Raw genomic sequence first — 12,154 nt, forward strand, 5'->3', positions numbered from 1 at the left:
TTAGGGAGCATCAGGCGCTGCTCCACAGGGTGGCTTCCAACTTGAGCCTCAAGGCAGAGGAGACGCAGGAACAGACAGACACATTGTTTAATGGGCTCTCAGCATCTGCCCTGGCCTGCATCGCGCACCCGGTACACGGGGGGGTCCTGAATATTCCCAAAACCATCTGGCAAACCCTGTCCTACATCCTGCCCACCTCTAAGAGGGCGGAAAAGAAGTACTTCATCTTCACAAAGGGGTTCGAGTACTTGTACACCCACCCGTCACTGGGATCGTTGGTTGTGGCGGCGCCAATGAGAGGGACAAACGGGCTCATCAGTTCCACCCCTAAAACTAAGGAGGTCAAAAGGCTGGATTTGTTTGGTTGCAAAATTTATTCTATGGCCAGCCTAAAGTTTTGGGTGCTGAACCGCCAGGCCCTCTTGGGTTGCTATAATTTTAACTTGTGGGACAGCACAACCTACGACCCATGACCTTCACATCAATGTCAGGGAGCTCAGAGCGGTTCGCCTGGCCTGCCAAACTTTCTTGCCCCACCTGGAAGGCAAGGTGGTACAGGTCCTGACGGACACTAGTGCCACAATGTATTACATCAGCAGGCAGGGTGGCGCCAGGTCTTGGACCTTTGTCAGAAAGCGCTCAGCCCCTGGGACTTTTGTGTGTGGCGTGCCATTCATTTGGTGGCTGCCCACCTGCCCGGAACCAAGAACGTCCTGGCAGATTGCCTCAGCAGGACCTTCTCTTTTCATCACAAATGGTCGCTCCATCTGGAGGTGGTCAGCCTAATCTTCTGCAAGTAGGGGACTCCCCGGGTGGACCTGTTCGCGTCCTAGCAGAACAGGAAGTGCCGTGTGTTCTGTTCTCTGCTGGGCGGAGACAAGGGCTCCCTGTTGGACGCCTTCCTGATCCCGTGGTTGGGAACTCTGATGTATGCCTTCCTGCCGATACCATTAATCCACAAAGTCCTGCTAAAGGTGAAGCAAGACAAAGCGACAGTCATCCTCATAGTCCCAGTGTGGCCTCGTCAGCACTGGTTCGGCATGTTGCTGAGTCTTTCGGCAGCCACCCCGCTGCAGCTGTGTCTTCAGCCAGATCTGCTGTCCCAGAACCATGGCAATCTACTGCAGCCAAACCTGGCGGCGCTGCACTGGATGCCTGGCTACAGTGTGGCTAAGTGGCAAAGAACGGCGGTGTTCCGCTGGTGTCCAGCAGGTCCTGCTGGGCAGCAGGAAACCCTCCACCAGGGCTAGCTATGTGGCAAAGTAGAAACGGTTCTCATGTTGGGCCTCTGGTCACCACATTTGTGCAGAAGAGGCCCCACTGCAGGACATCCTGGACTATTTTCTGCACCTTAAGCTCCAGGATCTGTTACTGTCTTTGGTCTAGATACACCTGGTACACCTGGTGGCCATTTCAAGGCAGGTTGGTCTTCGCCCATCACATGATGGCACGGTCATCCTGCTTCCTCCTGTTTCTCTCCTGGAGGGTCTCCATTCCATTACCGCCCTCCTGCCCCTCTGTTGGCAAGAAGGAACTGAGAGGGCGCAGGGCCGGCAGTGCCTGATATACAGTGTCATGAGTGCGCCACTCCAGAGGGTGCTACAGCTGGCTCTACAGATACCACTAAGGCCAAAGTCTCTGACGACTGAACATGTGGGCGCATGCACACCTACAATGGAATGGACATGAGCAACACATCTCGAAGAACAACAGTTACGAAAGGTAGGTAACCGTTTTTTCTTTAATACCTGTGGAAAAACTTCTGAATGATGAAGCAATTTTGTGAGGGCCAGTGCCTAATTAATGCTGTAATTTGTTTATTCACTTTTGTGTTTTGCTCTCTCATGATAATCAGGCATCATATTATATGTTTTATTCTGTTAGGTGCAAATGTCAATTGTCAAGCCAAGGACAAAGCCACTCCATTATTCATTGCTGCACAGGAAGGCCATGCTGAGTGTGTGGAACTATTGTTATCAAAAGGGGCCAATCCAAATCTCTACTGTAATGAGGAGGAATGGCAGTTGCCTATTCATGCAGCAGCCCAAATGGGCCATAGCAAGTAGGTGATATAAAAATCTAATAAACGATTCTGCTTACTAAATGGTAATCAAGAATGAGAATTTTCAACTATAAATGGAAGGGAAATAATGTGTTATGGACTCTGTTTTTTAGTTTAGAATTTCTAATTCTCTTCACATTACAGTTTCAAAGCCTGACCCTGCAGCTCTTGTCCATGTGGAACTCTCACTGAAGTACAGTAAGCAGACATTTTGCATCGGAGCCTGATCCAACTCCATTGAAGTCAGTGGATGTCTCACAGAGAGAGGGGCTGCAGGATCAGACGTCTGCTCACCTGATAAGCATATTACTATTTTGTTTATTTTATGTTTTAGGTGTAAATAATGATAAAATATGCTTGTCCAAAACTCTTTAGGAGCCCTTAATGAGAAATACAGTTGTAAATGATAACCATAGAGCAGCAAAAATAATCATCTACAAATAATGAATAACTAAATGAGCCAGTAAATCAAAGCAGCAGAACAATCCCTTTAATCCACCCAAGAACGTAGCTCCACCCCCTCCTCCCAAACAGCAAAAAAAAAAAGGGGGCTTTTGCAGTAGAGTAGGTCATCAAATTTGAGGTATTTCACAGGAAGGTTGGGGGAGAAGCAAGTTTCAGACCCCCAGGTTCTCACAGCAATCCCTCTGCCGGTAGCCTCTATCTCTGTTATAAATGGGGGATCCAACTAGAGTGGGTCCACTGAGCACAGTTTTGGCTGAATATTACAGGGAAAGAGGCACATTCTCATTTTCCAGGCCATTTAGGGCTCTATAGTTCATGATCAACACCTTAAACTCCACCTGAAGAGCCAGCGCAGTTCCTGGAGCACTGGTGCCACATGTTTCCACAGAGATGCCCCACTCACTAAATGACCTGCTGCACTCTGCACCAGCTTCAGTCTGTGAATGATTTTAAGGTGTAGACCCATGTAGAGTGCATCTTGGGGGAGGGAAGAGGGAAGGGGAGTACGGAAAACAGTGACAAGGTCCATTTGTGAAATAAAGGATGCAACTTCCTAGCCAGCCTGGTTATAGCTGTCTAACAGTCTCTGTGGGGGGTCTAACATCATCAAGTGTCAAGCTCTGATGACCAGTGGCAGAAACCCTCAGTCAAAAGGGCTGATATTGCCTCTGCCATGTCCTCCAGCTGCTTCACCCAAGCCACAATCACCTGAGCCTTGTTTGGACTGAGCTTCAGCCAGCTCGCTCTCATCCATTCTCCAACCTCAAGAAAGCATTGGCTGAGGAAACCTCATTGTCTGGGGTGTCATAGATGAGGGGTTCTCAAACGGGGTCGTGACCCCTCCCGGTGGTTATATGGGGCTCATGAGCTATCAGCTTCATGGGGCTGACAGCTCCCAGCCCCCATTAAATTAAATTACCCACCAGTTTTTAAAGTAAAGGAGGGAGTCACACTTAGAGGCTTGCTGTGTGAAAGGGGTCACCGATACAAAAAGTTTGAAAACCACTGAGAGAGACCCATACATTTGGTTGTCATCAGTATACTGAGAACACTGCACGCCCATATATGTCTGGTTTGGGTGGGGAAGAGAGATGTCAGCATGACATACTGCAGTAACCTGCACTTGAGAGCCCTTTGGGAAGAGGAGCAAGTGCCCGTAATTATGTGGTGCAATCTAGGCAAGAGAAAACAAAGCTACAGAAGAGCAGAACTCTCCTCTCCCACCAACGTTTGTAGGTGAGTGAACAACATTTCACAATCAGTGAAATGTAATAATACCTGTATGGGAGCCTGATCTTCATCCATTGCCAGGAGATCATTGACCAACATGACCAGTGAAGTTTCTGTGTTCCAACTGATAAGGGAAAAGACGTTTCAGAGGAATCTAGATAGTGTGAGAGATGTCTCGCCACAACTACTATCTTACTCAAAAATGTGGAAGATGAATTGGCAAGATTGTCAAGGCATGGCTCCTTGAGCAAAGACTGTGTTAATACTTCCTTCAAAGCAACAGGCAGGCTGCTCTCTCTAAGAGCAGCTTTGACAATTTCCATCTGCAAAGTACCCAGTACTTCCTTACTGATCTTCATTAATCAGGAAGTATATGGGTTCAAAGTACAGGGTGTGACACCAAATTCTCCCACCACATCCAATGCCTCACTGAGCGCTATGGGGCTGAATTCAAGAATCCCCTTTGTCTACAGTTTGTTAAACCAAACCCCCAGATCTGAACGCCCACTCCTACTACTTTGTAAAAGTCTAGATCCAAACTTTGAAGAACTGGCATATCTCTATATCAGTGTAAACCAATCCCTGACTAAAACTAATTAGAATCTGAGATATTATTACAAATACATCAATTCCAGCTTATTTTGAATAACAAATCATAAAAGATGTTTAGAAAATAATTTCAGTTTAAATTTGCAGACAGTTTTACATTGATGATACTAACAGTTCCATATGCTTAAGCATATTAGAAATTTTTTATGTCAAAATGTCTGATATTATGAATGTTCTTTTTTTTACATATTTATTTAATTAAAAGGATGTGATTACATTTCAGGTCTGATTTTGTTTTAAACAATAATGTCCATGGGAAAAATAGCCAGGAAAAGTAACATCTAACTGTTCCATATATGTGAAAAGATTCCACAATAAACATAGTTTTAAATGTTACAGCATATTGGGATTACTAATACCAGTTACTGATCGGACCTGTGACACAGGAAAAGACAAAGTGAGCCCTGTCTATTCAGCAGTTTATGGTGGTAATGAAGAGTGCTTGGAAATGTTACTTAAAGAAGGCTTCAGCCCAGATGCTCAGAAGTGCCTAATCTTTGGCTGCATATCACCTATGTGCATGGTTTTCCAAAAGAAGTATGTATATCTCTTGTGTTTTTTCATTTGTCATAGGTTAACTATACTGCTATTAATCTCAGGCTTACTTTTTAAAATTTACACATTTTTTTCCCCCTTCTCAAGTCTTGAGACTACAGAGTAAACCTTAAGTACCTCTATAGTGTACTAGCTCTGGGTCACATACGTGAGCTAAAGAACCTTGCTAAAATCTCCTTTGGGAAGCTCTGTTCTTTGAAAAGGAGTCTTGTAGAACATAATTGCAGTCTAGTTTCCTGGCTTTCAAAAGGCCTTATCAACCATCTCTGTCTTCTGGGAACTTGACATGATGCTGTAATTGAATCAAACAGATTCTTAATTAGCTAGATTCTTTTCAGTATGATTAAGTTCTTGGAAAATACTATTTTACTTTCTCTCTATGCCAGTCTTTTGTGTAAAAACAAAGCAACATAAAATTGTTTTAGGCAAGTGCCCCCTCTTCCCCCCACCCAAATCTCAGTGTTCCTGGGACAAGACTATCCCATACCCTGAAAGCAGCAGTATGTTACAGGTGTTGTGAACTACCAAAGAGTTTATACTTAGATTATAAATCCCTTGAGATCATGATCACTGTGTCCCATTTGTTCTGTACACTGTGTATGACACATGCTGTTGGTGCTTAACAAATGGTTATTTGAAACAACAGAGGAAAAATTGTAAAATGTAACTACTGTTACTCACATTTTAACTTTAATTTACTTGATATTGAAAGTATATTCATGGGGCAGGACTCCCTTCTGCCCTTCAGTTCACTATTTTGTAGTTATTAATTTTATTAATAAAATTGGTAAATCTCTTCTTCCACCTAATTCTGTATATAGTTGGGTTTGTGGGACCTTTGAACAATAAAATCAACATGATAATTATCTCATTATTCTGTATATACTATTCCCTCATCCCAAAACTTGTCCTTAAAGACAATGCATTACACGTTGAACCAAATCTAGATACCAGTGAAAATAATGGTGCAGGATTAGCCCCCAAAACACTTCTTGGGAACTCTGAGCTTCACATATTATTCTGAGCTACGTTTTACAAAAGGTATATATGTATGATAGATTTAAATTGGGATACCGAATACAGATAACTTAATGGATCTGATGTTGGACTTGGCTTTAGGATGATAGGTTTATTCAGTACTTGCATATATTGGAGAATAATATTTGATAAAAACAGACAAATTATTTTTGCAATAACTACATTTATTCTTAATTTAATACTTTGACAGAATGCAATTGTAACTTGTTTTTTATGTACTGTATATCACAGCAATATTATGCATAGTAATGTTGTGTGGCTAATGTGCTTTTTTTAAAGGAAAATTGTTTAGGCTATTAAATCAGAACTACTTAAAAATCACATTCTAACAGAAGAATGACTCTTGAACACAGGGTTAAATTATTTCCTGGCACAGTGCCACTGAAGTCAAGGAAGTAATGGGAGCAGAGAATTTGGCTTATCTCTAATTTTAAAAAATGCATCACTTAGTTGATCCAAAAAACACCACTTTTTGGTGCTGTCTGCATTTTGTGCATTCAGCGCTTTTAGCTCCTCATTCTGATTTCTTGCCCTGTCCTGATCGGGCAAAAGGCGTAACTGCAGCAAATTTCCAGCAGAAGTTTTTTCAGCGGGGAAAAAAAATGATGTGCAGCACATGAATTATGTGCGTGCGCGCAGTGATGCAGAATCCCCCCAGGAGTAAAGATTGGTGGAGAAGCATTATTTTTAGACTGCTAGGTTTGAAAATATTAGACTACGTGTATAAAAATAATTCATAAAATCTTTATTAATGTATTGCAAGTTTAAATAACTTCATTTTTTGCTGACACAATGTTAGCTTCTGGTGCTGCAGACACTTACGCACATGCATAACTAGAAGCAGATAAGTAGTTCCATATAAGTCAATGGAACTGTTCATGTGAGTAAAGTTATGTGCCTGTTGAAGTGTTTGCAGGATCAGGACCTGAATTTATTTTTTTTAATCTCTGACAGTTTTGTAAAATTCAAATAAGATACCATAGCAGTATTGACATGTTTCGGGGGTTGGGAATACAGGAATTTTGTTCCTTATTAATTTTAATCTAAAATTGCAATAGCATAGATTTTCAAGGTAGTTTTACAAAGCCTCAACCTAGTTTAAATTACAATTTAGATCACTCCATTAAAAAAACCCATGGATTTAAATTGGCTTGATTTAAATCACTCCACGCTGACTTGATCACATTAATTACTTGGAATTTTCTGAGCACATAGAGAATCTTCTAGGGGTCCATGTCTGAATTTTAAAAACCCTTCTAATTCCATATAGTAAATTTGAAGAATGTCTCCTGTGAAACCATCTTGTCTGATTAGCAGTTGGGGAGAATTAAAACCTGTTCAGTATAATTGGTGTTCTATGGAGAAAGTGTGTTTCATGTGCCAGAACCTCTTTCCCCTAAGGCTATTTTGTTTATTTGTCTATTTTTTTTGTGTGCCATCCCTTTCAGTTTGTATTTCCTTTATTTTGTTTTTCAGTTAGGGCTGTTATTGTGGCTTTGCCACAAATCCAGAGTAAGGGGCAGCACATAGTTGTGCTGATCCAGGAACAAATTCTGAGTCACAATCTGATCTCCCATTGCCCACTTGATCTGAGTGGGAAGTAATTTATGCCAACCCTATAAATGACACAGATTACTTCCCCTTCTATGTTGGTTCAGCTGTGCTGGCTAGAGCATTGGGCAGATAAAGTCCAAAGTTCTGCCCACTCTTGCTGCTATGGCGATACAGATAGATCATGTAGGAGAGTAATGGACACTTTACACCTCCTTGCTCCTTTGAATGGACATGTTACTAGGGTGATGATTGTACACCTTGAGATTTTTTTTCTTGTCTATCTTTCCTTTCTTCCTTCTTTGTCTCTTACTTTGCTTCCTTCTTTCCTCTGTTTTTCTCTTATTGCTTTTTTCCAACCAGTCCTCTTTTCCCCTTCCACTTTCCCCTTATTTTTAAATGTTAGATTTTCATAATCTGCTGTATATATTATATGTTGTAAGGTCCCTTTATAATATGACATTACTAACCCTTTTTTCCCCCCACATAAAGCATCATGAACAAAATGTAGCAATCTACCCAAATCAAATTCAAATACAGACCCTTAAGGAAAAGACCCCTCTGTTTTTTAAGCAGCTTCTAAATGTTTCTTTTTAATTTACTGCTGTTGTCATTTATAAAGGAAGGTGCTGCTTCCTTGAGTGCTGATTCCAAAGTTACCATGGAGCTATTTCGCCTTTGGTTATTTTTTTAAGGCAAAGATAATGATGACGACTGAATGTGATTTTGATCATTCATGAGGTACCATGTACCAGATATTTAAAGCAAGACAAAATGAAATTAATCAAATTATTTGTACAGTGCTTCAATAATAGGAGTTTATTCAGTTGCTAAATTACTAAGGTATAAAGTACATGGCTATCTATGATCATTTCCTGATTCCTGCTATCAGATGAGCTGTATCCACACTACAGAAGACACATTTGTTGTTTCATATTATGAAAGCGGTAATTTGGTGATTACCTGGGAAGTTCTCTTATTGTTTAGGATGTTGGCTCTGGAGTGGTTGTAACCTTTGATAGGTAGGGAACTGGCAAAAGTGTTCTATGCTGAAGCTTTCAGTAATGTCAGAATTTGTTATCCCTGACAGTTTGATATTGGTATTGGAGTGTGCATGCTGTACAGATTGATGTTTAACTAAATTATGCTCAAATGTTAAAATTTTCATGATATTAAGCATATAGCGTGTGTATTATATATGCAGGGCCGGTTTCAGGCACCAGCGTTCCAAGCAAATGCTTGGGGCGGCAGTTAGAAAGGGTCAGCAGTTCCCCTGGCTGCGGCGGCAATTCGGCGGCAGCTTCTCTGTTCCGGCCGCCGCGGCGGCAATTTGGCGGCAGCTTCTTCCCTTTGCTGGTCGCAGCGGCAGTTTTTTTCACTGCTTGGGGCCGCAAAAACTGTAGAGCCGGCCCTGTATATATGTGAAAGTTATAATGTGCATGCGTTTCTCTCATCATCAATATTCTTGAGTGTTACATTCATTCTTCTACAGGATAGTAAACTCTTAAAAAAACCCTCTCCAAGCATATTGTAAAATTGCTTCAAAAGAATCTCTCAATATGCGCCATGTATCTAGAAGCAGTTCAGAATTTTAATAAATAACCTGCCAGTTCAGTAATTTTCCCGAGTGAAAATGCTGCAGCAACATTTGGCTTAAATTTATTCCACTTCAGCTAAAAGGGCATATTTCAAGGGAGGAAATCAGCAGGGACATAATTTTTTTTTAAACAGTGAAAGCATGTCCCTATGACTGTGCCTATTATAGCTAATATTTCTCTGGTCAGGCTGCAAATGATTTTGAATTGCTTGAGGCAGGAACTCATGCAGATCCTGAACTGCGCATGTGAAATCATACATCTGGATAATAGCCAGAATGTGCTCTGCCATGTCTCCTATAAATTATGTATAAGGTTTGCAGTGAAGCAATGCCTAGGTTTTATTGTATTGAATTTCACTGCATACCTCTTAGACCATGTCTTTAAAAATCAATGAGCATCATTTCACCCTTCTGTCCTATTCTTAGTGTATAATGAATACAGTTTTTAGAAAACGAATCAGCCCTGCTAATGGTACTCAAAAATGTTGCTACAAATGAGGCAGGCAGCAGAGATGTAAATTCCAAATTGCCTCATAGAAGCAACATTCTGTAATCAAATTATTAACTAAAGGCCATAGGTGCAACCAACACACAAATGATTGGTTATATCATCATTCATTATCACAATATCATTAATAAAGACTAATCACACAGATTTTAAAATATGTCTTGCTGATAATTGCAATGAAGGCAAAGAAAAACTAATGATTTTCACCTTACCGTTTTATCTTTTAAATGAATCAAAGGTATCTAAATTGCTATGTAAGAGGAATAGACTATTTGGATTAGATTACCGTGTGAATATATGCACAGGTCTTTTAGCCTGCAAAGCCTTGATTGAAATCCAGTATAGAAGGAAATGGCTCTTAGTTATGAGATCTTGGGTGACAGCATTTCAGCATTCTAACACAACTGTCTTCTTTATTGCATCCCACAAAACATATCTGGACAAAGTAAAAGTAAAAGCAAGATCTTTTTTTTTTTCCGAAGTAAAAGCAAGATCTTTTTAAAATGGTTGTAATAGAGACTTAATGTCTCTCACAAATCATGCTAAATATAAACCTTAAGGAAAAATGTTGAGAGGCTAACTGGTTGATGGCATTACTCTAACTTCAATACCCAGAAAGACACTGAAAAAAATTATTGAACAATCAATTTGTTCAAACCTGGAGGATAAGAAGATAAGCAATAGCCAGCAAGGATTTGTCAAGAATAAATCATGCCACACCAACCTAATTTCCCTCTTTGAAAGGATAACTGGCCTAGTTGATGGAGGGAAGAAGCAGCTATGAGTTATCTGGACTTTAGTAAGGCTTTTGACACTGTCCTGCATGACATTTCTAAAGCAAACTAGGGAAATATGGTCTAGATGAAATTACTGTAAGGGGGGTGTTAGAAGAAGGAGCAGGTTGACCCAGAGGCGGATATGAGTACAGGCTTCTTTATTGCGATATTTGTTCCCCTGGACCCAATTGTCCAGTAAGCCCTGGATTAATTACAGCACACTCTTTTTATTTAAGTTAGTATGTAAATGCCTACATCCAGTACAACACCCCAAAACCCCTTATTAAGTAATAGAAACACCAGTACTATGATTATACCCACCCCTATTGACTGATTACAGCATTATGCATATTATACCCATTTTTACCTTGAACATTCATTTTTTTGCAGTGATTGTTGCTACAAATTCCCTTAATCAGCAATTCTTAGGAGAGGGAGGAAGGGGCCATGAGCAGTTCTCGTTTATGTAGCTGGGAAAGGAAGGGAGGAGGAGATAACACTTCTTTACCCAAAGGTATCCTTTAGATCCCCACATTTTTATGCAGCCGCAACACTTATTAATTCTTAACAAGGAGAAGGGAGGGGAAAGGGATAACACTTTATCTATTAAGTGAAGGAATAGTGCATGCCTGTACCTACACCCTGATAACATGCCAGCAAACCAGCAGTTTTCTATGTCTGTTAGTTAACCCTAACATATCCCAACACTCCCCCACTCTCTTCAAAGAAAGGCCCAGGCACCCCTCCTTCTCGCACACTGAATGGCGGGGCATTCAGGCTGAAGGCCCTGGCTCCAGCTAGCCAGATACCTTGGTCCACTGATCATGCTATGAGGAGAGAGAGAAGGCAGGTCATAAAAAGGGGTAAGCCACTGAATTTACAAATATGGCCTTTGGGGAGAGGCTAAGGCAGCACATAATTTTAAACACTCCATAAATATTATTAATATTACAATTAATAGGAATAACATTCCTACAACATGAGTAATACGACCAAGAAGTGAATGAGTGTCCATTAGGTCTGTTCGAAGGGCACAGGCAACATTAGTCCAAGCACAATTAGCAGGCAATTTAGTAGCCAATTGGAAAGGCATTAATTCCTTGAAGGGCCTCCTGGGCTGCCAACACCTGCGTTCAGCGTTGCTTGGCCTGGAGTTGCCCCTGGAGTGTTCATGTGCTCTTGTCCATATCATGAGTCCATTGAATATTTACAGAGAAATGTGATACTGTCTAAACTAGCTTGACCACTTGGCATGGAATTGGGTAATGCAGTGGTTCGATTGTCCATAGCAGTGGGTTCCACAGATCCATTCATGCACCAAACTCCCAATGGCAGCATGTAGATGTGTGTAATTGTGCCAGATGCTGGTGCACTTGTACTTCCAAGTGTTATATTACAAAATTATGCATACTTTTAGCAGAACATTTCATACCCCATATACATTACACCCAATTGTTCACCCCTGGCACAGGCCATTGGGTCTGCTTCTGTATGGCCATTGGGGAGGGGCACATTTAATTTTTTTTTTTTTTTGGATAAACAATTACTTAATTTAATTATTGTCCATTTTACACCATTCCATTTTTCCTATTTATTCCCCAGTGGTTCCCAGTGAGCTTCTCCCTTTCTTATTATTTCCATAGGGCTTATGGGGACCACCTTAATTGCCATCTCATTCCAAGGTACCACTGCAACTATTACCCAGGTGTTAGCCCCTTAGCTGAGCATTTTGCATTTCCATACACACCTTCTATTCCCAAGTT

General features: G+C 41.0%; 1 protein-coding gene across 7 annotated transcripts in view; it reads left to right on the plus strand.

The window, feature by feature from the left end:
- The window catches only part of ASB3 (ankyrin repeat and SOCS box containing 3), a 126,607-nt gene that overhangs the window by 89,932 nt on the left and 24,521 nt on the right, over positions 1–12,154 (plus strand). For all 7 annotated transcript variants that reach the window (XM_043543810.1, XM_037895885.2, XM_043543811.1 and 4 more), the window contains 2 exons: positions 1,885–2,062; positions 4,706–4,903. In XM_043543810.1, the coding sequence (XP_043399745.1) occupies positions 1,885–2,062; positions 4,706–4,903 (376 nt within the window). The remainder of the gene's footprint in view (positions 1–1,884; positions 2,063–4,705; positions 4,904–12,154) is intronic.

The sequence above is a fragment of the Chelonia mydas genome, chromosome 3 (assembly GCF_015237465.2).
Source record: "Chelonia mydas isolate rCheMyd1 chromosome 3, rCheMyd1.pri.v2, whole genome shotgun sequence".
In the NCBI taxonomy this organism is placed as follows: domain Eukaryota; kingdom Metazoa; phylum Chordata; order Testudines; family Cheloniidae; genus Chelonia; species Chelonia mydas.